Source organism: Aethalodelphis obliquidens, unplaced genomic scaffold, assembly GCF_003676395.1.
Source record: "Aethalodelphis obliquidens isolate GAN/ISIS:26980383/991018 unplaced genomic scaffold, ASM367639v1 scaffold31, whole genome shotgun sequence".
NCBI classification, from domain to species: Eukaryota; Metazoa; Chordata; class Mammalia; order Artiodactyla; family Delphinidae; genus Aethalodelphis; species Aethalodelphis obliquidens.
The window spans coordinates 8,095,607-8,107,153 of NW_020837975.1; the positions used below are offsets into that span (position 1 = coordinate 8,095,607).

Below are 11,547 nucleotides of genomic sequence, written 5' to 3' on the forward strand. Positions count from 1 at the left end.
TTTTTGTTGTTGTTGTTGTTACTTACAGCTGAATCCAGTCTTAACTCATAAACCTAATGGTTACTCTAAGGATTCATTATCCCAGAACTACAGAATCCTGGGGCTGGGAGAGCATCTCAATTTCATTATCACTTTCCCTCATTTATGTGAATCTCCTCTCCAGCATCCCCACCGAGGGGTCAGTGACCCTCCACTTGCACATCTCAGTGACCGGCACCTCAGAACTGCCTAAGGAAACCCAGGTTTGATGGCTCCAGGGGGTATAAAATTTTTGTATTAAGTCAAAACTAAATTCCTTACAATGCCACCCATCTGTCTTAGTATGTATAATTAGGAAAGAACAGGGAATTGTAGAAAGCGTAGGAGGTGGAGTTGGATGGGTTTAGTGGCAACTTTTTCTAATTACATGACATTGGGCAGGTTACTTAACCTCTCTGATCCTTAGTTTCTTTTATCTATAAAGTGGAGACAATGAATTCTCCTTCCCAAGGTCACTGTGAGAATTTGCTAGCACAGAGTAAGCCTATAGCAATTGTTTGTGGTCTGACCCCTTAACACACAGATTGTGTCAGCTAGCTGTCACATCTGAAAGTCTGGCCCAGAAAAGAGGTGAGAGCCCAGGAGAGGGGACTGGTAAGTTTTGATGCAGGGCAAAGAAGATGGGCCATTATAACTCCCCACCAGAGATGTGTGTGTGTGTGTGCCTGTCTGCTTGAGAACTTGAGGGGTAATGAGGGCCTCCCAGGGAGGTGTGACTGTTCCTCAGAAATGGAAACATAGGTCTTCCCTGGTGGTGCAGTGGTTAAGAATCCACCTGCCAATGCAGGGGACACAGGTTCGAGCCCTGGTCCGGGAAGATCCCACATGCCACGGAGCAACTGAGCCCGTGCACCACAACTACTGAGCCTGTACTCTGGAGCCCACGAGCCACAACTACTGAGCCTGCGTGCCACAACTACTGAAGCCCACGCACCTAGAGCCCGTGCTCCGCAACAAGAGAAGCCACCGCAATGAGAAGCCTGCGCACTGCAACGGAGAGTAGCCCCCCACTCACCGCAACTAGAGAAAGCCCTCGTGCAGCAACAGACCCAATGCAGCCAAAACTAAAATAAATTAAATAAATTAAAAAAAAAAAAAGAAGAAGATAAAGAAATGGAAACATTCCCAGCCTGGCTGGGCCTGTTGCACAACCTTGTCTCCAGTCTGTCAGCCCCATCCTGCCTGGCCCCAGACCCACTCCTCCTTCTCGGAGGACACCTGCCCTGATGGAGCGAAAAGCTTGACGTAACATCAAGGAAGACGCCGATTCAGCAAGAACATCCAGGAGCCTGGGGAAGGTTTGCAAGAGGGGCTTTAATTACCAAGAATCCAATTAGAAGACGGAGGTGCCGGTCTAGGGGCGGCCAGCCAGGGAAAGGTGGTGGAGGACGAGCGCCCTGTGGCGTGCCAGCCTGGGTGAGTGTCCTCACTTTCTGGAGCGGCCAGCATCGAGGCAGACTCCAAAGTTGGTGTTGGTGATGGAGCCCACGATGGTCTTGTCCACCTCACAGGTCAGACCGCGCTCACAGGGACACTTGTAGTAAACCCCATAGAGGGTCTGCAGAGATACGGAGCCAGTGGAGTCACAGGCTGTAGGAGCCACTTTGGGCATCGCCTGCCCTGCCCCTTTCAGATGGTGCTTCTCCTGACTGCCTCCCCAGGGGCCGCTGTGGGCCTGGAGGACTTGGGTTCTGGTCTCTGCTGTGTGGCTCGCTTGCTCTTACTAACTTGCTCTCTCTGGGAAGCCTCTAGCTACCCATGCATGAAACAGGGATAACAGATGGCTGCCCCACCCATCTCACTGGTCCGTGGTGAGGGTCAAGAGAGGGGATGGGATGGGAAAGGGCTTTGAAGCCTGCTGACCTCCCTCTCATCTCAACGTTCCGTGTCCAGACGGAGCCCCCTCCCTGATTCCCACCCCCCGCCCCCCAAGCCTCGAGGGCCCTCCGCCTCGGAGCTGTCCTCCCCGCCACCACCCCGCCCCGGCACTCGGCACTCACAAAGGCGGAGCACTCGCTGCTCTCTCTGGCCTTGGGTGCGCAGCGGGCCAGGCTCAGGCCGGTATCACGGTGGCAGCACTTGCTCCGGCACTGGGCACTGTTCAGGCAGAGTTCGCCCTCTTCCTGCCAGGGGAAACCCATCAGCCCAAACCCACCTCCATTTGATCCCTTCTCCACCCAGAGCCCCACCTCGCCACACACTACCCGGTTGGGGGAGGCATGTGTGAAGGAATCCAACCCCTGGGGCTGGCGACCTCTCCTCCCACTCCGACTGCCCATCCACCCACGTGAGAAGTGGGCAGTGTGGCCAGAGAAGCAGCCCCGGGCCGGGGACAGGACACCTGGCTTCTAGGACTGGCTGTGCTACCAACTCCCTGGGTGACCCTGGGCAAGTCACTGGCCCACCCTATGCCTCAGAGTTCCCATCTGGAATGGCCACTTGTGGCCCGCAAACAGGGTCTCCAAACCTCTGTGTCCCCCAATCCCTCGAGGAGCCTGTGAAGGTTGAGGACCCTCTCTCCCTGGAAAACTCCTCCCTCCCTCCCCCCACAGACTCTTACAAATAAATCTCAGGGGCATCCCGGACCCTCCGAGTCCATGCATGGCCCTGAGTTAAGAACCTGTGAACTGAGTTCTTAACCCAAAGGGCTTTTGCAGTTGTGCCCTTGGTGGAGAGGCAGCGTGGGCAGTGGTGAGAGCCTGGCTCTGGAGCCTGCCAGCCCGGGCGCCAAACCCTGCTCAAGACTTTCCAGCTGTGTGACCTCAGGCAGGTGACTGAATCTTCCCCTGTGTCAGCTTTCCATCTGGAAATGGGGTTGATCAGAATAGTACCTATCTCACGTGGCTCTTATGAGGACTAAATACGGAAGTATTCCTGAGGCATTTGGAGCTGGTCTGGTCAGCCTAGGTCAGAAGCCAGAATCACTGGGGAAGCTTTTTAAACTACTGAACCTACTGAGCCAGAGTTTCTGGGGCAGGAGCCCAGGGCTCTGGATTTTTTTTTTTTTTTTTGGCTGCGCCACGGCTTGCAGGATCTTAGTTCCCTAACCCGGGATGGAACCGTGGCAGTGAAAGCGCTGAGTCCTAACCACTGGACTGCAAGGGAATTCCGCTCTGGAATTTTATAAAGTGCTCTCAGCCAGGTTGAACCGCTGCTCTGAGCATGCTCCGTGCCGATCAACCTTCTCTGGGGCCCCTGGGGAAGGGGCGTGGGACAGGAATGGGCAGTAAAGGAAGAGACGCCTTACCTCCCAGCCCTTGGGTAGCCCCACGTGGGGACAACTTGACCCACCCAGAGGTCAAGGTCCAAGCTTAAAAAGAATTCCCACCTCGGGGTTCAGATGACTCCTGCCCTGAAGACCCTCTTACCAGGTTGATAATGATTCCCCGGGGGTCGGGGACCGCATAGGCTACCGCGAGGGCAAGGAGTAGGAGGACGAGGACCTTCTCCATGATGAGTGGGCACAGCTGGCGTAGGTAGTGGCCGGCAGGTCAGGTGGCAAAAGACAGAGCCAGAGGGGGTGGTGGGGCTATAAAAGGGGCCTCACCCACACGTGACCCACCTTCCCAGTCCCACAGGGCCTGCCGTGGGCAGAGACCCAGCTGTGGCCAATCTGCTGGGGTGGGTCCTGATAAGGTAGCTGGGCACCACCTGGCACCTGGTGCCGTGTGTGTGTGTGTGTGTGTGTGTGTGTGTGTGTGTGTGTGTGTGTGTTGGGCGGGGGGTGCTCATACGGCAGCATTGTTAAGAGTGGGAACTCTGGGACACTTTTACCTGTACGAGTTATTAGCTGGGCAAGTTATCTGTTCTGAATCTGTCCCCTTATCTGTCAACTGATAAGAGGTGCGAGAGTTGAGTGAATTAACATATGTTGTATACATAAGACACATAGCCTGGGACAGGGCTCGGCACATGAGCTGTACACGTTAGCTGCCATCGCTGCTGTATTCACCTCTGGCGCCCTGAGCTCTGTGGCAGGGCTGGGACTAGGGTGAGGCAACTGAGACACCTAGAGTGTGAGCACGTCCTTAAATTTTGCACCCTAGACACCTCTCTCGCCTCACCCCAGTCTGGGCCCTGCTTTTGACCCCACCCAAACCCAGGTATGTGGCAGTATCAGGCTCGCGTGAGGAGGGGGCCCACTTTCCCCACCCTCAACCTTCCCAGGTCCCCTCGGGGATTTTCAGGTGGGGCCGGGGCCCTGGGCCTGCGACCAGCCCTGCGACCCCTGGCCGAGGGGTGTGTGTTCTCACTCCAGGTGTACCGCCCTCCCACCCTCCCACCGGGGGTGCCTGCAGGAGTGATTTAGGGACGCTTAGGAAGTCCTTCTCCAGCAACTCTCTCCCGTTCCTTTCCACTTCATTTAACATGTGCAATTCCAGCATTAAGGACTCACCACTTTAGTTAATGCTCCACTCACCCCGTCCCCCACCCCAGGCCACGTGTGGCCACGAGCTGTCGTTAGTCCTGGCTGAGGATGAGGGTCTCGTGAGCCTCTGATGGCCTGGGCTGAAGGCTGGGAAGGGCACAGCTGCCTGAGTGTGCTCAGCTGTGGGACCAGAGCAGCTTTCCCTGAAGGCCTGTTCACTGTAGCAAAGCACCCCTTCCCCAACCCAGAGGTGGAAGACGGCCCCGCTGGGGAGGCCCCAGACTGGGTTGCCTTTATCCTGGCTTCAAAACTCACCATAACTAGCTACGTGACCTTGGACAAGTTATTTGAATTTGTAATCTCTGGGAGCCTCAGTTTTTTTATCGAGGCAAAGATGTTGATAGCTCTTAGTAAAATGAGGATTGAATAAGACAGTGTATGTGAAACCCCATAGAAGTGCCTGGCACACAGTAGGTGCTCAGCCTGTGTAGCCACCCCCTGTCACTCCCCCTTATAGCACTGAGGGTGGCGTAGAGAAGAGCAGCTGGAGGAACCAGCCAGGAGACCCTCAAAATGAGAGAAACCCACCCAATTCCAGAGACATGGAAATGCCATTGATTAAAGGAGCGCTATCTTCTCTTATTTTTAGGGAACTCAGTGTTTAAAACCACTTTTCCCCATGAGCTCATCCTGACCCCTCCTTCTCTCCCCACCCTTCTGTTCCCTTCTCACAAGTCAAGACTAGGGGTCCTGGGAAGAAACTGGAACCGAGGAGCTGTTTCTATCTGTGATTGAAGCTATAAAACTGCATCAGTCCTAGTATTGCCAGCAGCTCATGGCCACCTTCCCTATAACACATTCCCTTTACATAAGCCACAAACAGAGGCATCGCAGTTCTGGGAAGGGGCTCACAGCTCTGGATCAAGGTCAGATGTGCGACAGCCCTGGAGTCAGCTTGTGGAGCAGACAGGGAATCCACTCAAGATTCAAATTCCCAATCAAGAAACTCAGGTTGACTTAGCTTGGGTCCTCCAGACCCCTACTCATGATCTGCACTGGGCAGAGCCCTGAGGGGGATGGAAAGGGGAGGGGCAGTTCTCCAAATAGAGAGTGAGTTTTTGTTACCAAAGAAAGGGGAAGGGGGCTTCCCTGGTGGCGCAGTGATTGAGAGTCCGCCTGCCGATGCAGGGGACACAGGTTCGTGCCCTGGTCCGGGAAGATCCCACATGCCGCGGAGCAGCTGGGCCTGTGAGCCATGGCCACTGAGCCTGCGCGTCCGGGTCCTGTGCTCTGCAACAGTGAGAGGTCCATGTACCGCAAAAAAAAAAAAAAAAAAAAAAGAAAGGGGAAGGATTTCTGGGATGTGCAATAATTTTAGCTTTTAAATTTACATTGACCATCCAGTCTCTATTTTGTTTAGGTGAGGGTAGGAAATGAGACATTCAGTGACTTTCAGTTTACCAGTCTTTAATTCAATACTCAGCCTTTAGGGTTCCCCTCACCACCCCATTCTCCTGACCAAGATCGGATTGAGTGTGGAGTGAAGCTTATGTGGCTTCAGGAATTAGGGGAAGGGGTCCTTTTGATCCTCTGTGCCCTCAATGGCTGCTGTGAAGATGTCCCTTGTCCCACCTCAGCCTTCTGGTCCTGCTGAAATCTGTGCTCTGTTCTCTTAGCACGGCCCCTCCCTTCGCTGGTCAACAAACACATGAACTCTTTTTTTCCCATAATTTATAATGCTCACTCCTTGCTAGTGTTCCCTTCAAACACATCACAACCATCCTCTGAAGAAAGCTAGGGAGACGGCCCAAAGTGTCATCAGTCATTACTCCAGCGCTAGGTCCAGGACGTCTGTGTTATGTCACCCCTCTTTTAGTTTGGTCACAATCACATCTCAGTATTCTACAGCTCAGGGACTAAATATTAAAGTTAGCCATCATCAAAGAAGAGAGAGTTAGTAGGGTATATAAATATACACATGACACATCAAGAACGAAAATCTGGGTAGACAGTAGAGTCCTCTTTTTTTTTTAATTGTTGGCTGCGCCGCACGGCATGCGGTATCTTAGTTCCCCAACCAGGGATGGAACCCATGCCCCCTGCAGTGGAAGCACGGAGTCTTAACCACTGGACCACCAGGGAAGTCTCTAGAGTCCTCCTTTCTTCAGGCACCATGTGGCTGTAGACAGTGCTTGTGACTTTCATCCTCCATCTCCCATCCTGTTCCTTTTGCTCTCAGCCAGCATCTCTGCTGATCAGGGTTCTTTATGCTGTACAGTGACCCAGACCTTCTAGCCCTGAGATATCTGGGCCCTTGATGGGCCTGACCCTGTGTTGGGTTACTGAAGCCTTCATTAATTTGTTTCTTCCTTCCATTAATTTTTTTATACTGGACACAGTAATAATAGGAGGCGGCCCATGCATATGTTCTACACATACCTCTCTGTTCCCCTTGTGTAACAGCACACTCTCTCCCCTGGACAGTCAGGATTTGGTACCCTACCAACATAAGTAACCCCCCTTTTAAAACATTAAAGTATAATTGACACAGAGAATCCACCCTTTATAATATACAGTTCCATGAGTTTTGACAAACGCATACATCATGGAACCAACACCCCAACCAATACAGAACACTTCCATCACCTAAAAAAAAATTCCCTTGTATGATTCCTTTATAATCAACCCCACCACCAGATCCTGGCAACCACAAATCTGTTTTATTTCCCTATAGTTTTGCCTTTTCTATATGTAATATAGATGAAATCACACAGTTCGTATATATTTCTCTTGGGGGGTGGTGTCTCACTTCTTTTACTTAACACCTTTGAGATTCAGGCATGCTGTTGCAGGTTGCAGTAGCTACTTATTTTTTATTGCTGAGTAGTAGTCCATTGTCTGGGTGGAAGTCCATTGTCTGGAAGTAGTCCATTGTCATTTCCCACCTGAAAGACATTTGGTTTATTTCTGAAAAGTTTTGGGCAATTATGGATAAAGCTGCTACACATGTTCATGTTTTTTTGTGTGTGTGAACACAAGGTTTCATTTCTCTGAGAAAAACACCCAGGACTGAGACGGCTGAGTCTCACGGCAAATGTTTGTTTCCATTTCTAAGAGATGTCAAACTGTTTTCCAAAGTGGCTGAACAAACGTGCATTCCCACCAGCAGCATACAAAAGTTCCAGTTGCTCCACATCCTTGCCAGTACTTGACATTGTCAGTTTTGGGGGGTTTTGTTTTTAATTGAGCCTTTCTCACTGGTGTATAATGGTATGTGTCGTTTAATTTGCGTTCGCCTACTGACTAATGATGTTGAGTGCTTTTTCATGTGCTTAATTGCCATCCATATATCTTCTTTGAAAGAAGTATTTGTGTGAATCTTTTGCCATCCAATCTTTAAATGGGTTGCTTGTTTTCTTATTACTGAGTTTTGAGAGTTATAGATGTCATACCAGGAGCTCAAAGTTTGTTGATATTGTTGGGGGCCAGTAGTGACTGGCTGTATTGGCTTTGATGGAAGATTCATCCACAGTCTCCATCTGTCCCACCGTGGACACATTGCTAGGGGTCTTTGAGCCAGTGCACGGTGGAATTGGAATGGGGGTGCTGAGGAAGGAGGCTGGCTAGCATTCACAGAGTGAATCATCCTGTCCAACCGATGTTAAAAGACTCTGTAGTAGCAGGCCTCTGGAGTACATTCTCATTGAACCCAAATACTCTCTAGTTTGTGCCCCTATTCTGAAGGCTCCCTTTCCCCAAACTTTTACTTAACTCTCCAAATTTACTCTAAGATAATGACCATATGACCGGTCCATTATCTGCTGCCCACAAAGTGGTGTTCATCTGTACCTTAGGCCCTCTCCCCTTACAGGAGAGTTGGTGCATTTCCTGAGGTGCCGTAACAAATTACTACAAACGAGGTGGCTTAAAACGACAAATGTGTTCACTTATAATTCTGGAGGCCAGAAGTGGAAATCAAGGTGTCAGCAGGGCTGTACTCCCTGCAGAGGCTCTAGGGAAGGATCCATTCCCCACCCCTTCTAGCTTCTGGTGGTTGCCAGCTTCCTTGGCTGTGGCTGCATCATTCCAGTCCCTGCCTCCATAGGCATGTCGCCTTTTCTTCTTTGTCTTCTTGTCTGTGTCTCTTAGAAGGACACTTGTCATTGGATTTAGGACCCCCCCTCAAGATAATCTGATAGGATCTCCTTATCTCAAAATCCTCCATTTAATTATATCTGCAAAGAACCCTCTTCCAAATAACGTAACATTCATAGGTTCTGGGGATTAGGATGTATTGATAGATCTTTTGGGGATAGATAGTTACAGCACTTGAAGTTCTACCTTCCATGAATATTTCCCTTCCCTGCTGTCCTCAGGACCTTCCCATGGAGGGTGGGATGTCATGCCACAGCAATCCATCGTTACCTGGTGCCAGCATGCTCTCTCTAGAGCAGGCCGAGGAAGGGGCTTCAATTCCACAGTGAGAGAAGAGGCTCAACATCCCCCCGCAGGAGCCACACAGCAGGGTATCACCCGCACATAGGAAGGAGGTTAGGAGGCTGGTCAGCCAAAACCAAAAACAATGTGACAAAGGTCCACTAGAGACAGGAGCCACCACCCCTGCACCTTTCCAGGCATTGATAGTGACTGATTTCTACAGCTCCCACGGGCACATAATACTGTTTTTGATTTATTATTTGGAGAGTGAGAGGGAGCACCAGGGGCATTGGCTTAGCTCTTCCTAGTATATTACCCTTTAGCTCAAGGGTCAGGGGGCCAAGGTGAGGATTCTACCAGTTCCTGAGGTGATCTGGTCTAACCATTCAGGAGCATGGGGTGGTTTAAAGGCCTTGCAGTTCAGTCCTTTCATACACCTGAATCTTATTTTAAGGGTCCTATGCCCTCTAGCAACAAGACTTACTGAATTCTTTGAGCCATTGCACATAAAGGTCTTGCAATTCATTTTATTCCTTGAATCAATAATCTAGACAACTGGGCTTGTCTTGCTTGACATTATTCATTGCCTTTATAAGCAGTCACCCTACTCTGTGTTCCTGATTTCTTCATTACCTTTAAATCTGTCTGTGGCCAAAGCTACTCAGTTCCCCAGAACTTGACCCCCAGAGGGCACATGATCCCTATTTTTTGCAGCTGATAATTTGATTAGCTGCTTCTCCTCTCCGTATCATGGGCTGCGGTTTTCCCAACTCCAGACATAAACAGGAATATCAGAGTCTTTTGTCTGAAGCCTGGGCCTGAAACTCCCTTTCTGGTGCTAATATTTGGATCAGGTTAGGGTTCTTTTTTTATTCGGCCTCAGAGCTTGCAGGATCTTAGTTCCCTGACCAGAGATTGAACCCGTGCCCTTGCAGTGAAAGTGCTGAGTCCTAACCACTGGACTGCCAGGGAATTTCCCAGATTAGGACTCTTTGATGCCAGTAGCGAAAACCTACTCTAGCTAATGAAAGCAAAAAAGAAGGAAATGGAAAGATAGTGGGTGGGTCACAGAGCTGAAGATGGAACAGAGCCACCTGTTTTGGGCGGGGCAGGAATCAAGGTGGCTCTAAAGCTCCCAGTAGCAGGAGTTTATGGATTATCTCTTGAGGATGTTGCCAAGCCCTGACTAAACAATACCTTTTTTTCCTCATGTCAATCCACCACCAATTCAGATTCCCTAGAGAGAGACTGATGGCCTAGCTTGGGTCACACACCCAGACCTGTCTCTAGGGTCTGTGTGCCCTGTGATTGGCTATCCCACCAGAACCTCAGAAAGCAAGAGAGCCTTCTCTCAGAGGCAGGGGAAGTTCTGCTGGTCAGGCCAAACAAAGAATGTCCATCAGCTCCTAAGAGCTTGGCCCCAGGTTAGGGCCTTTTCTGAATGGGGGAACATACAGCCCCTGCTCTGGGGAAGCTCCCAGTCTGATGGTGGAGACACAGGCCATGCCTTGATGAACTTCCAGTTTGATGGCAAAGACTGGTCACAAAACCAGAGATTTAAGAGGAAGAGGAAACATAGGTAACAGCACAAATATGTTTAATGCAAGGTTCTTTTTAATAGTGAAAAATTGGAAACTGTCAAAATACCCCCAAAGGGGAGAATAATTAAACAATTACTACATAAAGACTAAAATCATGTTTTTGAAAAACTAGTAATGTGAGAAAAAAATTGGATGCTAAATACGTGTACATTATTATCCAACTGTGTAAAGCAGTATGTCCAGGAGGAGGGAAATACACCAATATGTTAACAGAGGTAATAATAATAACAATAGTAATAGTAATAGTAATAATACTAATAAACATTTCTGAGCACTTTTATATGTGAGACCCTGGGCTAAACATTTTACATATGTTATTTTACCTAACTGTTATGTGACAGATACTATTATCATCCCCATCTTATAGATGAATAAACTGAGGCTTGGGAAAGTTACATCCTTAGCTAACAAGTGGCTGACTCAAATCCAGACCTGCCTAAAGCTCCCAGTTTGGGGTTATGAGTGATTTTTATTCTTTTATGTAACTTTCTTGAATTTTTCTATATACTAATCATGTATTTACCTATAAATTCAGGAAAAATATAGATATTTTGAAAAAAAAAAAAGGAAATATGCAGGGGGGTGAGGGAGGGATGGACTGGGAGTTTGGGGTTAGTAGATGCAAACTATTACATATAGAATGGATCAGCAACAAGGTCCTACTGTATAGCACAGGGAACTATATTCAATGTCCTGGGATAAACCATCATGGAAAAGAGTTAAAAAAGAATGTGTATATGTGTATAACCGGGTCACTTTTGCTGTACAGCAGAAATTAACACAACATTGTAAATCAACTATACTTCAATAAAAAATAAATTTAAAAAAAGAAATAGGTAACAAAAATATAAACAAGAGGAGAAAGACATTGTATTGAACAAAAAGCATATGTTAAGGTCTGAGAAGGCTCATAAGAACTGTTCTTTACTTTGTAGCTTCTATTATCACCCTATCAGTCTGCATTGCAAATACACATATATTTACATATATGTAAATACCTCACGGTCCTTGAGAGCAGGGGCTCTGTCCTTTTTATTCTATGGTTCTTGCTGAGGGAAGATATCCTCCAACATAGGGCGTAGTACACAATAGGCTCTTAGT

General features: G+C 48.9%; 1 protein-coding gene across 2 annotated transcripts; it reads right to left on the reverse strand.

Moving 5' to 3' along the window:
- Positions 1 to 1,333: 1,333 nt before the first annotated feature.
- Positions 1,334 to 3,546, reverse strand: CLPS (colipase). Of its 2 annotated transcripts, XM_027126772.1 has the most exons (3): positions 3,408 to 3,546; positions 2,040 to 2,162; positions 1,334 to 1,597 (listed from the first exon to the last, which is right to left on the reverse strand). In XM_027126772.1, exons 1-3 carry the CDS (start codon positions 3,489 to 3,491, stop codon positions 1,466 to 1,468), a joined length of 339 nt encoding a protein of 112 aa, XP_026982573.1. In that variant the 5' UTR covers positions 3,492 to 3,546; the 3' UTR covers positions 1,334 to 1,465. The 2 variants fall into 2 exon arrangements, with proteins under 2 accessions (XP_026982573.1, XP_026982574.1); XM_027126773.1 differs by lacking the exon at positions 2,040 to 2,162 and having other exon boundaries at positions 1,466 to 1,597; positions 3,408 to 3,491.
- Positions 3,547 to 11,547: the final 8,001 nt, after the last annotated feature.